General features: G+C 40.3%; 1 protein-coding gene across 12 annotated transcripts in view; it reads left to right on the top strand.

Annotated features, from left to right (window-relative positions):
* ARMH3 (armadillo like helical domain containing 3) overlaps positions 1 to 19,196 on the top strand; it is a 181,340-nt gene that overhangs the window by 79,248 nt on the left and 82,896 nt on the right. For all 12 annotated transcript variants that reach the window (XR_015155241.1, XR_015155240.1, XR_015155238.1 and 9 more), the window contains one exon: positions 1,487 to 1,562. Coding sequence is in view for 8 of the 12 variants with exons in the window: in XM_086377368.1 (XP_086233494.1) it covers positions 1,487 to 1,562 (76 nt within the window). In the remaining 4 variants the exon portion in view is untranslated. The remainder of the gene's footprint in view (positions 1 to 1,486; positions 1,563 to 19,196) is intronic.

Genomic DNA, 19,196 nt, shown 5'->3' with positions numbered 1-19,196 from the left:
GGTAGTGATGGTACCTATGCAGATTGGTTATACGTTTTTTAATGTTAGGCTCTGATTAACTAACTAACTGACTTTCTCCTCCGAGAAGGTCTTAAGTATATTCTTGCATTTGTTTGGAAGACAGTCTATTTAATGAATAATAGCTAATATTAATACTTATGTAACAATTACTATGTGCCAGGTACTGATCTAAGGCTTTATATATATAACTTACTTGATTTTCATAATAATCCTTTCATGTAAGTATTGCTGTTTTTCTCTAGTAAGTGGCAAAGGCTAGACTTGGACACCAACAGTTGGTTTCAGAGTTCACACTCTTAACCACTCAGTGTATCAAGTACAGGCTGTAGGACCATTCCCTCCAGGTTTAAATTCTAGCCCCCTTACTTACAGTTCTGTGAATAAACTTGATTGATTAATTGTCTCCTCTGAGTCTCATATGTATGCTGTATTGTATATATTCTTTGTCCAGTTTCTGGCACATAGTAGACTCTCTACATGTTTAGTTCATATTCGTTATTCACTCATTAAAAACATATGCTTGGAGCGCCCACTGTATCCTTGTTCTTTCCAGAAACACTTGTGCTGGTTTGTCTCTTTTCTGAAAGAGTATAGGTACTATAATGTGTGGCCCTGAAGCTCATAGCTGACAGAGAATATGCATGTGTGTGTGCTAAATTGCTTCAGTTGTGTCTGACTCTGTGACCCTGTGGGCCATAGCTCGCCTGGCTCCTCTGTTCATGGGATTCTCCAGGCAAGAATATTGTAGTGGGTTCTAGAGTATCTTCCTGACCCAGGGATCAAACCCAAGTCTCCTGCATTGGCAGGCGGGTTCTATACAACTAGCACCACCTGGGAACTATATTTCCATCATCCCTTCTGTGAGTAAGGGTGTGAGAGACTTTGGTCAGAGAAGGGAAGACCATTCCAGTTGATTCATGTTGCAGGTTACACAGTTAAGGCAAGGGAGCTAAAGCAGGTTACTCTGATTGAAACATGACCATCCTCTGTCTGACAAGATTATTTATCCTATTTGACCCAGTTCAGACCTTTAGGAGAAAGATATACTGTATGTGAAACAGGAAGGGACACTTACTCAGCTGGCCAATTCCACTAAATCGGCCCCAGCTATTAGGGAAATGATTAATGTGGCAATCAGGTTACCCTCACATCACCACCCCAGTGTAGATTTTAACTGAATGCAAAAACTAAGTATGGAAACATTTTAGCGGAGAGTGGAGAGAGGGAAACCCAAGGCAGAGGAGTAGAATATTTTGATAGAAAGTGAAAGAAAGAGGAAAAAAATTGCGGGAAAGATAGTTGAGAATAAGCCCTTATTTTTTTCCTCTAGATTAGGATGTCTTAAATAGAAGATTGGCACAGACTGCGTTTGGTTTTTCCAATAGTGATATTCTTCATTGTGTCTTCGCTCATATTTCTTTAATACCAGTGGTCTGACACATCTTTGTTCTTTCCTTTTTTACAGTCCTGAGGCTTTCTACCAATGCAGGCCAGTGGAAAGAAGCAGCTAGCAAGGTGACTCACGCGTTGGTTAATATCAGGTAAGAAGTGAGGATTTATCTCTTTCAGAGTTCTGTGGTTAATCCTGAGGTTTATTGTACCTTTCTAAGTGAAATATATTGAACATCAGTACTATTTTAAGCCCCGATGTCTGTAGGAGTGGAAGAAGTTTTCATATTTGATCAAGAAAAGCAGGAATGCATGTGACTTTCATTTTGTCATATTGAAATAGCTCACAGAATTTGCTCGTTTATGAATTTTCTTACCAGGAGATAGTTGCAAACCCTTTTCAGGCCTCTTTGTTGCCAAAGTGGTTGCTGTGTATAAGCCATCTGAAAGCTTTTCTCTGGAAATTTTTTTCTGCCTTTCTCCATGAGTTGAATGAATGACTCATGGGATCTGGAACTTCTGACGTTTTGCTTTACATGGCTATTTCTATTTGTGGTAAACAGAGCCAAATGGAGCTCATGGGGCTAAGTCATTTTAGGTTCCTTATGAAACAGCATGGCAATTACAGAGTGCTGTATGTATTGGATAAAATTGAGTCAGACATGGAGTTGGTTTAGGGTCTTGAGAAAATAGCACACACTCACAGGAGAGAGCTGTTTGTAAATGGAGAGAATGTGCTTTCAGTGTCATGAAACCTAAAGCTGACTTGTGTTATTCTGGCTCCCTTTGTGCCTATCATTTTTTATTTTCTCAGCAGTTATTATATGGCTCTTGCAAACAATTAAAAAATTAACATTGAGTAGAAGAGGCAAACCCAACAGATGGGGAAACTTGATTTAGTTCCAGATATAAGTTTTGCCAGATATTCCCAGTAATAGTAATGCACATTTACAACTTGGTATAGATTCTGATTTGTGACAGAGCTGAGATTCAATATTTATTTCTATATCTTTCTTTTCTTGCCACCCCTTTCTTTTAAGGTAAAATGTCCTGTCCCTGCAGTGACTTACTAGTATTTGACAAGTCTGGGAACAAAAGAAAAAGTGTGAAATGTGTGTTTTGGGAGGGCAGGGGTGAGGGAGCAGGCGGGTGAGATGTGCTAACAAGATTGCATTGAGGGTATTGAAGGTTGATCTGCCTTACCTAACCCCCAGAGACATTTTGCAGCAAACATAGTTTTATAAATCTCACAACTTCATGTATATTTGCATCTAGCAAATAAGCCAGATTCTGTAGTAAATCCTTATGATAAATGTGACTTTCTATAGGAATCAGGAATTACAAACTGCCTTCTCCTAAAGAGCCCTTTGTGACCGAAGGACAGTATGACAAATGTGGGTGTTTGAAAGAAACACCAGATTCTGGACTATAGAATGAAGTGCATATGGGTATAATTTATGTTGTGTTTATTTATTCATGTATTTACTTAGGGTTTTCAGGCAGTGTCTTTTCATCTGGGGCTTGTTTCCTTGATCACAGTCTTTTATGCTTGCTTTAATCTCCTGCATTGTTGCTTTTTCTTTCGGTGGCTTTTGGTTTGGCTGCTGTCCTTATTCTTCCTAGGGGCCATCAAACAGCTGATTTAAACTACTGACCTGTCCTTTTTCTGAATACCCCAGAAAGGACTGGCTTGGGCTTAGAGCAGATGCCTATAACCATGACACGGTTCTCTTTGTAAGTTAGGCCTATACCTTCATTTTCATTCCTCAAACTTCTTGATGAACTTGCTGCAGACAGTAATTATATCATCTTCACTGTTGCTAATGAATTAGACTTGGAATATATGTAGAAAACATCAAAAGATCCAGTCAGTTTTTTCAAGAGATTACTGGAAGGATGTTTTAGAATATCACTTACCACACTACCACCAGATCAGGGGAATATATTGGTGATGCTAAGCCTGCAGAAGTTTACTTTTTTATTTTTTAAAATTTATTTTCATTTAGTAAGGGCTAAACTAGGTACTGCTCTTTCAAAAATTGCTGTCTTTTTCAGTCGTCAAACCCTATAGAGTATACTTTTTAACTAGTGAGGAAACTAAATCTTGAAGATATTTGAATTGCAAAATGTCCCACAATTCTTGTGTGTCAAATCCGAGAATTAATCATAGTTTTCTAATTCCAAATCCAGGGCTCTTTCTTTTATATTGTAATGCCTCCTTTTTTAGTGTTACTATGGAGGTAAACAGAAAATTCGGTATGATGTATTGAAAGGAGCTTGAGCATGGAAATTTGAGTTAGAGAAACCAGGTTTTTAATTTTTGTCTCTACCACTTAATGTGTGACCTTGAGCAACTTACTTAGCTTCTCTGGACCTCTTTCTACTAGCTATAAAATGGAGGTCATGAGGATATCAGTTGTTTTATAGAGAAGCGGTTGTGAGAATTATGTATGTTATAGTACTTAGAAAACTATAAAATACTGGTTATTTCATTTAGCATAATATCTTTACAGTTCATCGCCGATGTAGCACTTGTCAGAATTTCCTTCCTTTTTAGACTGAGTAATATTCCAAGTATATAGGTGCCACATTTTGTTTATCCATCATCCACTGATGAGATCCCAAGTGAATTGCTTCCATCTTTTGGTTGTTGTGTTTTTGGCTATCTGTACATGGGTGTACAAATATCTCTTCAGTTCCTGCTTTTGCTTCTTTTGCAAATATACTCAGAAGTAGAATTGGTGGGTTGCGTGGTAAGCCTGTGTTTAATGGATAGATGCAAAGAGTTGACTCCCTGGAAAAGACCCTGATGCTGGGAAAGATTGAGGGCAAGAGGAGAAGGGGGCAACAGAGGATGAGATGGTTGAATGGCATCATCAACTCAATGGACGTGAGTTTGAGCAAACTCTGGGAGTTGATGATAGACAAAGAGGGCTGGCATGCTGCAGTCCACGGGGGTCGCAAAGAGTTGGAAACGACTGAGCATCTATCTGAACAATAACCATATTTAACGGGGCTTCCCAGGTGGTGCTAGTGGTAAAGAATCCAAATGCCAATGCAGGAGACACAAGAAATGCTGGTTGAATCCTTGGGTCTGGAAGATCCCCTAGGGTAGGAAGTGGCAAGCACTACAGTATTCTTGCCTGGAAAATTCCATGGACGGAACAGTCTGGTGGGCTAGAGTCCATGTGGCACCCAGAATCAGATATGATTGAGCAACTGGACACACCTCAGTTCAGTCGCTCAGTCATGTCTGACTCTTTGTGACCCCATGGACTGCAGCATGCCAGGGTTTCCTGTCCATCACCAACTCCTGGAGCTTATTCAAACTCATGTCCATCGAGTCAGTGATGGCATCCAACCATCTCATCCTCTGTTGTCCCCTTCTCCTGCCTTCAGTCTTTCTCAGAATCAGGGTCTTTTCCAATCAGTCAGTTCTTTGCATCAGGTGGACAAAGTATTGGAGCTTCAGCTTCAGCATCAGTCTTTCCAGTGAATATTGAGGACTGATTTCCTTTAGGATTGACTGGTTTGATCTCATTGCAGTCCAAGGGACTCTGAGGAGTCTTCTCCAACACCACAGTGCAAAAGCATTAATTCTTCAGCACTCAGCTTTCTTTATGGTCCAACTTTCACATCCATACGTGACTGCTGGAGAAACCATAGCTTTGACTCAGCGGACTTATGTTGGCAAAGTAATGTCTCTGCTTTTTAATATGCTGTCTAGGTTGGTCATAGCTTTTTTTCCAAGGAGCAAGCATCTTTTAATTTCATGGCTGCAATCACCATCTGGAGTGATTTTGGAGCCCCAGAAAATAAAGTCTGTCACTGTTTCCATTGTTTCCCCATCTATTTGCTATGAAATGATGGGACTGGATGCCATGATCTCAGTTTTTTGAAAATTGAGTTTTAAGCCAGCTCCTTCTCTCTCCTCTTTCACTTTCATGAAGAGGCTCTTCAGTTACTCTTCGCTTTCTGCCATGAGGGTGGTGTTATCTGTGTATCTGAGGTTATTGGTATTGCTCCCGACAATCTTGATTCCAGCTTGTGCTTCATCCAGCCCAGCATTTTGCTTGATATACTCTGCATATAAGTTTAATAAGCAGGGGGACAATATACATCCTGTCATACTCCTTTCCCAGTTTGGAACCAGTCCATTGTTCCATGTGCAGTTCTGACTGTTTCTTCATGACATGCATACAGATTTCTCAGGAGGCAGGTAAAGTGAAAGTGAAAGTCATAGCCGACTCTTTGCCACCCCATGAACTATACAGTCCAGGATTCAAATTCTCCAGGCCATATACTGGAGTGGGTAGCCTTTCTCTTCTCCAGGGGATCTTCCCAACCCAGGGATCAAATCCAGGTCTCCCACATTGCAGGCAGATTCTTTACCAGCTGAGCCACAAGGGAAGCCCAAGAACACTGGAGTGGGTAGCGTGTCCCTTCTCCAGTGGATCTTCCCAACCCAGGAATCGAACCAGGGTCACTTGCATTGTGGGCAGATTCTTTACCAACTGAGCTATCAGGGAAGTCCTAGGTAAAGTGGACTGATATTCCCATCTCTTTAAGAATTTTTCACAGTTTGTTGTGATCCACGTAGTCCAAGGCTTTGGCATAGTCAATAAAGCAGAAATAGATGTTTATCTGGAACTCTCTTGCTTTTCTTATGATCCGACGGATGTTGGCAGTTTGATCTCTGGTTCCTCTGCCTTTTCTAAATCCAGCTTGAACATCTCAAAGTTCTCAGTTCACGTACTGTTGAAGCCTCGCTTGGAGAATTTTCAACACTACTTTGCTAGCATGTGAGATGAGTGCCATTGTGCAGTAGTTTGAACATTATTTGGCATTGCCTTTCTTTGGGATTGGAATGAAAAGTGACCTTTTCCAGTCCTGTGGCCACTGCTGAGTTTTCCAAATTTGCTAGCATATTGAATGTAGTACTTTCACAGCATCATCTTTTAGGATTTGAAATAGCTCAACTGGAGTTCCATCACCTCCATTAGCCTTATTTGTAGTGATGCTCCTTAAAGCTCATTTGACTTCACACTCCAGGATGTCTGGTTCTAGGTGAGTGATCACACAATGGTGGTTATCTGAGTCATGAAGATCTTTTTTGTATAATTCTTCTGTGTTTTCTTGCCACGTCTTCATAATATCTTTTGCTTCTGTTATGTCCATACTCCCCATGTTGTTCTTTCACTCACCTTCTGGCTGAATCCCCATCTGGAACGCGGAGGCTCGTCAAGCCTACTAATTATGCCTGGGCTTCTAAGATCTATCCAGGAGGCCTTAGTGTCTCCTCTCCTTCGGGAGAATAGGAGGACACCTGTGGCCTACATAGGTGACGTAAATTCCTTATTTTGGAATTGTATTAGCTTTCCACATAAACCAAGTTATTCAGCCTCTTTTCTCCACTGAATTTCCTACTGAGCTATCCTTATTCTATTACTCTTTATATCTCTAATTAATATTTAATTAAAGCTATTGTATCCAGTTCGCCGAAGCCGTCTCTCCTTCGAATTTCCCTGGATCCACCGGGGCTGGACCCCGGCATCCATACCATTTCTGTCCTTTATTGTGCCCATCTTTGCATGAAATTTTCCCTTGGTATCTCTAATTTTCTTTAAGAGATCTCTAGTCTTTCCCATTCTGTTGTTTTCCTGTATTTCTTTGCATTGATCGCTGAGGAAGGCTTTCTTATCTCTCCTTGCTATTCTTTGGAACTCTGCATTCAAATGGGTATATCTTTCCTTTTCTCCTTTGCCTTTAGCTTCTCTTCTTTTCTCAGCTATTTGTAAGGCCTCATCAGAAAACCATTTTGCCTTTTTGCATTTCTTTTTTTTGAGGATGTTCTTTATCTTCAGGATGGTCTTGCAGGTCATCATATAACCGTTCAACTTCTTCAGCGCTACTGGTTGGGGCATAAACTTAGATTACTGTGATACTGAATGAAAACAAACAGATCATTCTGTTATTTTTGAGAGTGCGCCCAAGTATTGCATTTCAGACTCTTTTGTTGACTATGATGGCTACTCCATTTCTTCTAAGAGATTCTTGCCCACAGTAGTAGGTATAATGGTCATCTGAATTTAATTTGCCCATTCCAGTCCATTTTAGTTCACTGATGCCTAAAATGTCGGTGTTCACTCTTGCCGTCTCCTGTTTGACCACTTCCAATGTACCTTGATTCATGGACCTAACATTCCAGGTTCCTATACAATATTGTTTTTTACAGCATCGGACTTTACTTCCATCATCAGTCACATTCACAACCGGGGACTGTTTTGCTTTGGCCCAGCCTCTTCATTCTTTCTGGAGTTATTTCTCCACTCTTCTTCAGTAGCATATTGGACACCTACCGACCTGGGAAGTTCATCTTTCAGTATCATACCTTTTTGCCTTTTCATACTGTTCATGGGGTTCTCAAGGCAAGAATATTGAAGTGGTTTGCCATTCCCTTCTCTAGTAAACCATGTTTTGTCAGAACTCTCCATTATGACCTGTCCTTGGGTGGCCTTACCCAGCATGGTTCATAGTTTCATTGAGTTAGACAAGGCTGTGGTCCATGTGGTCGGTTTGGTTAGTTTTCTGTGATTGTGGTTTTCATTTTGTCGGCCTTCTGATGGATAAGGATAAGAGGATTATGGAAGCTTCCAGATGAGAACAACTGACTGTTGGGGAAACTGGGTCTTGTTCTGATGGGCGGGACCATGCTCTGAAAATCTTTCATCCAATTTTCTGTTGATTGGTGGGGCTGTGTTCCCTTTCAGTTGTTTGGCCTGAGGCCAAACTATGGTAGGGGTAATGAAGGTAATGGCCCCTCCTTCAGAAGAACTTGTGCACACACTGTTGTATTCAGTGCCCCTGACTCTGCAGCAGGCCACTGTCGACCCATGCCTCTGCCAGAGACTCTTGGACACTGACAGTCACCTATGGCTCAGTCTCTTGTGAGGACACTGTTCCTTTCTCCTGGCTCCTTGTATGCACAGGTTTTGTGTGTACCCTCCAAGAGTCTGTTTACCCAGTCCTGTGAAAGTTTTGTAATCAAATCCCACTGACCTCCAAAGTCAAATTCCCTAGGGGTTCTCAATCTCTTTGCTAGATCCCCAGGTTGGGAAATCTGTTGGAAATCTGTTCTTAACAGTGCGAGAATTTCTTTGGTGTAATTGTTCTGCAGTCTGCTTGGCAGGTCTGTGGTGGAACTAATGGCAACCTCCTCCAAGAGGGTTTATGCCGCACTCTGCGTGACGCAGGTCTGCTGCAGCCAGAGCCCCTGTCCCCGAGGCAGGCCACTACTGACCCATGCCTTTGCAGGAGACACTCAAACACTCAAAGGCAGGTCTGGCTCAGTCTCTGTGGGGCCTCTGGGTCCTGATGCGCAGAAGGTTTTGTTTGAGCCCTCTGAGCGTCTCTGGTGGGCGTGGAGCACACCTATGTTTAGTGTTTTGTGGAATTGCCATGCTGTTTTTCAGGGTTAGTATTTTGAGCATTGAGAATGTTTCCTATATGTGTCTTCATTTATCTCTTTTATATATGTTAATATGTTACCCTTAAAAGATGTTTTGCTTCTCTTTGTGGGTAGGCTTTGATGCTTTGAATAACAGTGGTCCAAGGAAGTATTCTTTTCTCTGAGGGCAAAAATGTGGTATGCCTAAGAAGTCTGCATTCCTACTGTTGTCGTGTTCAGTCGCTCAGTCCTGTCTGGCTCTTTGTGATCCCATGGGCTGCAGCATGCTAGGTTTCCCTGTCCTTCACTGTCTCCCAGAATTTGTTCAGATTTATGTCCATTGAGTCAGTGATGCTATCCAACCATTTCATCCTCTGTCGTCCCCTTCTCCTCCTGCCCTCAATCTTTTCCAGTATCAGGGTCTTTTATAGTGAGTCAGCTTTTCACATCAGGTGGCCAAAGTATTGGAATTTCAGTTTTAGCATCAGTCCTTTGCTGTACAATATTGTTCTTTACAGCATCAGACTTTACTTTCATCACCAGACACAGCCACATCTGTGCATCGTTTTTGCTTTGGGTCAGCCTCTTAATTATTTATGGAGCTATTTCTCCACTCTTCCCCAGTAGCATACTGGACATCATCTGACCTGGGGAGCTCCTCTTCCGGTGTATCTTTTGCCTTTTTATACTGTTCATGGGGTTCTTGAGGCAGGAATACTGGAGTGGTTCGTCATTCCCTCCTCCAGTGGACATTTTGTTAGAACTCTCTGTTATGACCTGTCCATCTTGGGATGCCCTGCACAGCATGGCTCACAGCTTCATTGAAGAAGGGGGAGATTATACAGCACAGAGAGGCCAGAAACACAGGATATATGACACTATTAGGCAATGGCACCCCACTCCAGTACTCTTGCCTGAAAAATCCCATGGACGGAGGAGCCTGGTGGGCTGCAGTCCATGGGGTCGCTAAGAGTCGGACACGACTGAGCTACTTCACTTTCACTTTTCACTTTCATGCATTGGAGAAGGAAATGGCAACCCACTCCAGTGTTCTTGCCTGGAGAATCCCAGGGACGGGAGAGCCTGGTGGGCTGCCGTCTGTGGGGTCACACAGAGTCGGACATGACTGAAGTGACTTAGCAGCAGCAGCAACACCTGGAAAGGATATTTTTTAAATCTGGCTGCACCTCAAGGCATACAGAACCTCCCCAACCAGTGATTGAAGCCACGGAGTCTTAACTACTAGACCACTGGGGAAGCCCCTGAAAAGAATTCTAAGGCAGAGTGAATAAACTTAGCCACCTCTTCTCTAGTATGTTCTTTGATAATCATGGGAAGGGATTAGGTTGCATGTGAAATTTTCAGACACCTAACAGCTGGAAGAGCCTCTGAGACTGGTTTGCCAGTTGATGACAGATACAAGTTATGTCTTTGGGATCTTCTGGAATGTACTGCATATAATGGCAACCCTAACAGTATCTCACCAGCAAATGAGAAGCTGCAGGAAGACTGCAGACCTTTTTTTTTTTTGAGTTTAGATTGTGACTGAAAATTAAAAATCCTTCCACTTTCTTGGAGGCCTAAATTTGCTCAAGTGTCAGTCTGTTTGCTTTTCACTTGTCTTTCATGGCTTAGTCATGCTAGTTCTTTAATTATCAAAGTTATTTGTGTTTAAACAATTTGTCTCTCTCTTCCTGTTTGATCCTTCAGAGATTCTTAAAATGCAGCTGCTTAGAAACTGCTATTTTTATTGAAACACCTGATGTCATTAATATACAGGGCCTTATGTTTGTTCCTTCCCCTCTAGGGATGTTGCATTGCTTTGCCACAAGGAAAATAAAATAGTATGTCTCCACCTTTAAAATTCCATTTGGTATAATTGTTACTTTAAGCTGCCTTCACAGATCTGCTGATCCACAAAGGAAAAATATGGGACTATGTGCAAGGCTAGAAGGAAAGCATTCTGAGGGACTATGTGCAGGGCTAGAAGGAAAGCATTTGATACTTTTGCTTGGACACTTCTATGCTAAGTATTTCCTGCCACCACTGAGCAGGCTCCCTCAGTGAGGCCTTGTACTTTAGGGAAGATGTCTGCTGACTTTCAAACTTTCAATTAGTCAAAGGAGAAAAAGAAAAATGTTAGACTGAAATCTGACCTTCATCTAACCAAACAACTTTCAAGGTAAGTAATTTGAAGCCCTTAATGAATCTCTTCATGTTAACATCTTAATGCTTTTCACTTAATGAGCATTTTATTAGCACCAAGTTCACATCCTATTCTCTGGTTGCTCACAGAAATAGAGACTGAATCACTGCAGATGGGCTTTTCTCCTGATGTGTGATTTTCTTAAGGTGGATAAAGTTTGAACTCTGTGATTAATATATTAATTTTTCCCTTTATCTGAAATACATTAAGCCAAAGTTTAGTTGGTCTTTGAGAATGACTTTTTAGATATTGCTGGGGTTAGTGACAAGCTTGTGGTTTGGAATGAGAATTAAGTGCATTTCTTTGTAAGTCTCTTTTAACTGTTCTCCTGGTGAGTTTGCCTGCAGTCCTCTGTTTGCTCCAGTGGTCTTTTTGTTCCGATGCTGAGGTGTACTCTCCCCTCCTGCTTAGTGCTTATGTAGCTGTATTCTTTCATCCTAAAAAATTCTCCCTCAAAAAAAAAAAAAAAAAAAATAGAATGCTTTAAATGTGCACTCTGCTGGGGACTCTAAGGAAAAGAAATTCAGCAGCCTCTGTCTAAGGGGGTTCATTGAGAATAATACCCTTTGGAGTGGGCTATGTACAGAATTCTGAATGTCATAGAGAGGGAGGTGTGGAACACCCTCAGGCAGTAATCAGGGAGGGTACATTCACTATTGATGGCCACAGAGTTAGGATTGGAAAGGGAATGGAAGGTCTCAGCCAGGCAAAATTCCCCCGAATCCCTTTGCTCATGCACCTGTTTGGGCTGTAAAATTTGCCTCTTCGTCACAGCTCTCTTATCAGAATGCATACTGATGAGTTGAGAGGAAGAGCAGTTTGACACCAAGCACTTCAGCTGAAAGATGCAACCTAGTCTCAGTTCAGTTCAGTCGCTCAGTCCTGTCCGACTCTTTGCGACCCCATGAATTGCAGCATGCCAGGCCTCCCTGTCCATCACCAACTGCCGGAGTTCACTCAAACTCATGTCCATCTAGTTGGTGATGCCATCCAGCCATCTCATCCTCTGTCATCCCCTTTTCCTCCTGCCCCCAATCCCTCCCAGCATCATTCTAAAGGAGATCAGTCCTGGGTGTTCTCTGGAAGGAATGATGCTAAAGCAACCTAGTCTGCTGCTGCTAAGTCGCTTCAGTCGTGTCCAACTCTGTGCGACCCCATAGACGGCAGCCCACCAGGCTCCCCCGTCCCTGGGATTCTCCAGGCAAGAACCTTGGAGTGGGTTGCCATTTCCTTCTCCAGTGCATGAAAGTGAAAAGTGAAAGTGAAGTCTCTCAGTCACGTCCGACTTGTAGCGACCCCATGGACTGCAGCCTACCAGGCTCCTCCATCCATGGGATTTTCTAGGCAAGAGTACTGGAGTGGGTTGCCATTGCCTTCTCCGGCAACCAAGGAGCAGAAATTTTGGGCAGATGACTCCTGAGTAGCAAGGAGTACATCCAGTTGTCTACTCCAAAGTGACAGGCAGGCTCAAATTATTCCTGGGATCAGAACTTAACAGTAATGACCTTTCTTCTGTTAATCAGACCCTGCAGGTCTCATATTACAGAGGATGAAAAGTATTATGCAGATTAAAACAAAGCACCATAATGAGGCTGCTGCAATACTGTTTCCCCAGTCGCTGGGAACATTACATATTATTCTAATAGTTGCTGTTCCCCAATCTCTTAAGACTGTAGCAGCTAGAAATGAAAAACCAAACACTGAATCCCATGTGGTTTATCGTCTCTTTTGCCCTAATTTGGTTTATGCCGCAGAGAGGTTTTTGCATTAGGTCATATCTGAGCTTGGTCAACTGCAGTGCAGTAAAGAAGTCTTGGTTTAGGAGATGCAGATATATATAATGAAATATTAAGATTTTTAAAAATTGGGGCTGCTGTGATTTTAAAGTGTTACTTTAGCATATAAAACCCTTCCTTACTGCAACCTGACTTCTACTTTGCTTTTTTAAAAAAAATTGTGAGCAAATATTTGTAACATAACATTTACCATTTTTAACCCTTAAGTCTGCAGTTCTGTGGCATTAAGTACATTCACTCTGTTGTGCAACCATCACCTCCACCAACCATCTCCAGAGCATTTTCATCTTCCCCTACTGAAACTGTACTCATTAAGCAATAATTTCTCATTCCCTCCTCTTCCCAAGTCCTGGCAATCACCATTCTACTTTCTGTCTGCTCTAGAAACTTCATATAAGAGGAATTATACACTATTTGTCCTTTTGTGACTGGCTTTTTTACTTAGCATAATATCCACAAGGTTCTCCCATGTCATAGCATATATCAGAATGTCTTTCCTTGTTTTAAAGATAAAATTCAGTATTCCATCGTGTGTGTGTGTGTGTGTATTTATTTATTTCATTTTCTTTATGCATTTATCCATTGATAAATGGTTGCATCCTCCACCTTTTGGCTATTGTAAATAGTGCTGCTGTGAACATGGGTGTACAAATATTTGAGGATATGCTTTCACTTTTAGGGTATATACTGAGAAGTCGGATTGTTGGACCATATGGTAATTCTATTTTTAATACTTTGAGGAACCATCATAACCTTTTTCCACAGCAGCCATACCATTTTACATTTCCATCAGTGATAACACAAAGTTTCCAATTTCTCCACAGTCTTGCCAGCACTTGTTATTTTCTGTTTTTTAGAATCACAACCATCCCTGTAAGTGTGAAGTGTATCTCACTGTGATTTTTGATTTGCAATTCCCTGATAACTAGTAGTGTTGAATATCTTTTCATGTGCTTATTGGCCCAAATTTGTGTATCTTCCTTGGAGAAATGTCTAATCAAGTCCTTTGCAGGTTTTTAAATTGTGTTTTGTTGTTGTTGTTGAGTTTTAGAAATGCTTTATGTATTCTGGATACCAATATCCTGCCTTACGGTTTGCAAATACTTTCGCCCTTTCCACCTATTTTTTCTTTTGTTGTCAGTGCTTTTGGTGTTATATCCAAGAAATTGTTGCCAGTGCAAGTCATGAAGCTTTTTCCCTATGTTTCTTGAAGAGTATTATAGTTTCAGCTTTTACATTTAGCTATTTGATCCACTTTGAGTGACGTTTTTAACATAGTGTAAGGATAGAGTCCAACTTCGTTTTTTTTGGAGTTGGAGATCCAGTTTGCCCAGTACCTACTTTGTTCTTTTTGAGATAACCACAACTCTAATTTCTAAATTTGAATCAGGCTGAGTTTGGAACTTAACTGATAAGGTGTAAAAATGGAGACTTCACATTTTTTCTGCATGTCTTCATTCCTTTTGGTTTTTAAGTTTGCTATTCCTCTGCTTGATTAAGAACAGGGACTCTGGAGTTAGATTGTCTGACTTTAAGTCTGAGCTGTACTGCTTGCTTACTTTGAAGAAGTTATTTAACCACTTTTTGCTTGAGTTTCCACATCTGTAAAGTGAGGATAGTAATGGAACCTGTGTCATTGTTGAGATGATTAAATGACAGTATTGAAAAGCACTTAGAATAGTACCTGGTATATAGTCACTGCTATGTAATTGTTCATTATTATTATTATCTTTTTTAAAAATTGCTGTCCTGAATGTTCACATCTGGGGTCTTACCAGCCTTGGTTCTGATGATCTGCACAAGACTTCATTCTAATCAACCAAATACCTTCCATATGGAACTTTGTTCAGTTCCATTCACTCCCCTTCATGTGGACTTAGAAGGGACCAGAGATACAAAATGATATTATTTCAAACTTCCTTGGTGGTCCAGTGGCTAAGATTCTGGGCTCCTGATGCAGGGGGCATTGGTTCAATCACTGGTCAGGTAACTAAGATCTATCTGTCATGCCTCAAGTAGGGGCCAAAAAGAAAAAGAGAATATGAAAGGAAACTAACCAATGTGTTCATATCTCTGGTTGGAGAGATTATAGGTATTTAACATTTTTGTCTTTCTAATATTTTATTAAAAACAGCTGTGGATTTTTTTTTTTTTTTTGATACATGCCCTTTCTTAGGCTAAGGAAGTTCCTTTCTATTTCTGTTAATAGTTTCTGGTTTTGTTTTGTGTGTGTGTGTTTGTGTGTGTGCTTGTTTTGTTTTACCTTGAGAGGGTGTTGGTTCTGTTTTTTTTTAACTTTATAAACTTTTTGTTTTGATTGGGATACAGCTGATTAACAGTGTTGTGGTAGTTTCAGGTGAATAGCGAAGGGACTCCCGCTATATATATACACGTATCCATTCTCCCTCAAACCCCCTCCCGTCTAGACTGGCACATAACATTGAGTAGAGTTCCGTGTGCTGTGTAGTAGGTCTTTGTTGGTTATCCATTTTGAATATAGCAGTATATACATAACCTTCCCAAACTCCCTAAATTCCCTTTCCCCTGGCAAACATAAGTTCATTTTCTAAGTCTGTCTCTGTTTTGTAAGTTCATTTGTATCATTTCTTTTTAGATTTCACATGTAAGGGATGTCATACCATATTTCTCCTTATCTGTCTGACTTAACTTCACTCAGTGTGACACTCTCCAGACCCATCTGTGTTGCTACAAATGGCATTATTTCATTCTTTTTAATGGCTGAGTAATATTCTATTGTATATATATGTGTTACATCTTCTTTATCCATTCCTCTGTCAATGGACATTTAGGTTGCTTCCATGTCTTGGCTTTTGTAAACAGTGCTGCAATGAACATTGGGGTGTATGTATCCTTTCAGGTCATGTGTTTCTCCAGAACGTATGCCCAGGAGTGGGATTGCAGGGTCATATGACAGTTCTATTTTTAGTTTTTTAAGGAACCTCCATGCTGTTCTTCATAGTGGCTGTACCAATTTACATTCCCACCAATAGTGTAGGAGTGTTCCCTTTTCTCCTCAAGAGGGTGTTGGGTTTTGTCACTCTTTGTGCATCTGTTGAGATGGTCATGTGGTTTTTGCTTCTTATGCTATTGATATAGTTTAATTGATTTTCAGATATCAAACCAATCTTGTATTCCTAGGATAAATCTCACTTATGGCTCATGATTCTTTCTATATGTTGCTGGGTTCAGATTGCTTATATTTTTCTGAAGAATTTTTGTGTCCATATTCATAAGAGAAGCTGCTCTGTAGTGTTCTTTTCTTGTGATGCCTTTGGGCTTTGGAGGGAGTTATTTGTTTTTGTTTTAAATATTATCATATTTTTATTCATCTTACTTAGGGATGTCGCTTCATTGTGGTGGCAGTGAGGAGCAGGGGGAAAGAAACTTCAGTCATGCCTGCACAAAGGTTATGATATTGACTGAAGATGATGGTGAAAAGGTGTTTGCACTGGCTAAGGCCAGCCTGAGGTAAACTTTGGAAGCTAATTCTGGTGCTCAGAACTGTCCCCACATGTGTTCATGAGGAATCTGTCTTCTCTTGGCAGTTTTACCTCATCCAGGGATGTTTGGGGAAAAAATGTTGCCGGGTCCTGTCTGTGGTCCATGGCCTGGAGCAGAGAAATGCACACCAGGAGGACTGGGTCAGGTAGCAAGGCCTTGCTGCCCAGTGATCCCTATGCATCTGCTTACTCGACTGCTGGTTGTCCGGTGATGTCTTTGATTTTGATATCAGGGTAATGCTGGCCTCACAGAATGAGTTGGGGAAGTGATCCCGTCTCGTTTTTTTAAGACTTTGTGAAAAGTTAGTATAAATTCTTCTTTAAATCTTTGGTTCAGTTAATCAGTGAAGCCACCAGGGCCTGGGCTCTTTTTCACAGGTGGTTTTTCTGAAGTTGTAATTCATTGTCTTTGTTCGTTATCAGATCAGATCAGTTGCTCAGTCGTGTCCGACTCTTTGCGACCCCATGAATAGTAGCACGCCTGGCCTCCCTGTCCATCACCCAACTCCCGGAGTTCACTCAGACTCACGTCCATCGAGTCAGTGATGCCATCCAGCCATCTCATCCTCTGTCGTCCCCTTCTCCTCCTGCCCCCAATCCCTCCCAGCATCAGAGTCTTTTCCAATGAGTCAACTCTTCGCATAAGGTGGCCAGAGTACTGGAGTTTCAGCTTTAGCATCATTCCTTCCAAAGAAATCCCAGGGCTGATCTCCTTCAGAATGGACTGGTTGGATCTCCTTGCAGTCCAAGGGACTCTCAGGAGTCTTCTCCAACACCAAAGTTCAAAAGCATCAATTCTTCGGCACTCAGCCTTCTTCACAGTCCAACTCTCACATCCATACATGACCACAGGAAAAACCATAGCCTTGACTAGACGAACCTTTGTTCGTTGTTTGTTCGTTTGTTTGTTGGCAAAGTAATGTCTCTGCTTTTGAATATGCTATCTAGGTTGGTCATAACTTTCCTTCCAAGGAGTAAGCATCTTTTAATTTCATGGCTGCAGTCACCATCTGCAGTGATTTTGGATTCCAGAAAAATAGTCTGACACTGTTTCCACTGTTTCCCCATCTGTTTCCCATGAAGTGATGGGACCGGATGCCATGATCTTCGTTTTCTGAATGTTGAGCTTTAAGCCAACTTTTTCACTCTCCACTTTCACCTTCAAGAGGCTTTTTAGTTCCTCTTCACTTAGGTCTATTCAAATTGTCTATTTCTTGAGTCAGTTTTGGCAGTTTTTGTCTTCCTAGGAATCTGTTCATTTTGTCTAAGTGGTCTAATTTATTGACATAGAGTTGTTCATAGTGTTTCTTTATAATCTTTTTTTAATCTGTAAGGTAAGTAGTAATGTGCTGTCCTTTATATCTGATTCTACTAATTTGAATTTCCTCTTTTTTCTTTGTTAGTCTAGCTAAAATTTGTCAGTTTTGTTGATCTTTCAAAGGATCAGCTTTTGGTTTTATTGATTTTTTTTCTCTTTTGTTTTTCTATTCTGTATTTCATTCACTTCCATTCTTGGTGTTTTAAATTTTCTTCCTTCTTGCATTAAGCTTAGTTTTCTCTTCCATAAGACAAATCTCAATAAGTTTTAAATGGTAGAAATAATATGAAGTATATTCTCTGACCAAATCAAAATTGATGGGGAAATTTTGAAAGAGAATTTCAAAATGGGAACTTTAATAACTGAATAAATAATACTAATTAAACACTATGAATAGATTACATAGTAGATTAGGTAGAGATGAAGAATCTTGGTGAACTGGAATATAGGTTTAATTAATTACCAATATTGCAATAAAAAAAAAAAGAAAGAAAGAAACTTGGTCGGAGAACATACTTTGTATGATTTCTGTCATTTTAAATTTATTGAGGTTTGTTTTATGGCCTAGTGTATGATGTATCCTGATGAATGTTTCATATGCACTTGAAGAAAACATAGTTTGTTATGGTTGTGGGTACTGTTCTATGTTAGATCTAATTGATTTATAATATTGTTCAAGTCTCCTATTTTGTATTAATCTTCTGCCTAGTTGTTCTCTTCATTATTAAAGAATGGGTATTGCAGTCTCCAATTTTTATTATTGAATTTTCTCTGCTTTCATTTCTTTCATGACATATCTTTTTTGCTCATTTTTTTTTTTAACTTTCAATCTGTTTATACCTTTAAATTTAAAATATGTCTCTAGTAGATGACATTTGTTGGATCTTATCTATTTTATCCAGTCTGATAATCTCCACCTTTTGATTGGATTGTTTATTACTTTCATATTTAATGCTGTTATTGATATAATTGGACTTATGTCTGCCATTTTATTTCTAGTTTTCTCTGTGTCCCAGGTCTTTTTTTTTTCTTCTGTACCTTAACTGCATTCTTTTGCATGAAGTAGACATTTTCTAATATAGCACTTTAATTTCTGTAATGATTTTTTCACTGTTCTTTAGTGGTTGCTCTAGGGCTTACCATATATATCCTATCAGAATTAGAAGTTGTTCAAGTTTATATATAAATTTGTGTGATATATGAATATTACTTAGGTAGCCCTTAAATAATGTATACATGCAATACTCCAGTACACTTTATTTGCCAAAATAACACACTAAAGGGAAGAATTTCACGTATTTCCTGAGAAAGGAGGAATTAGAAACAGGACCCTAATTTTGTCCACTTCTTCATATCTGGAGTTAGGACTAGGTGATAGTAGGGGAAAGTCTGTATTTAAACTTTATATGCGTACATTTCCTTTGTGAGAGATTTTTTTTCACATGTAAGTGGTAAATACAGCATTCTAGAACCTGCTCTATTCTTTGGTGAGCTAATA

The sequence above is a fragment of the Bos grunniens genome, chromosome 26, assembly GCF_055505025.1.
Source record: "Bos grunniens cultivar Pamir isolate PY7600 chromosome 26, Bosgru_T2T1.0, whole genome shotgun sequence".
NCBI classification, from domain to species: domain Eukaryota; kingdom Metazoa; phylum Chordata; class Mammalia; order Artiodactyla; family Bovidae; genus Bos; species Bos grunniens.
The sequence above is the reverse complement of the archived record's forward strand: the minus strand, read 5'-3'. Positions and strand labels throughout refer to the sequence as shown.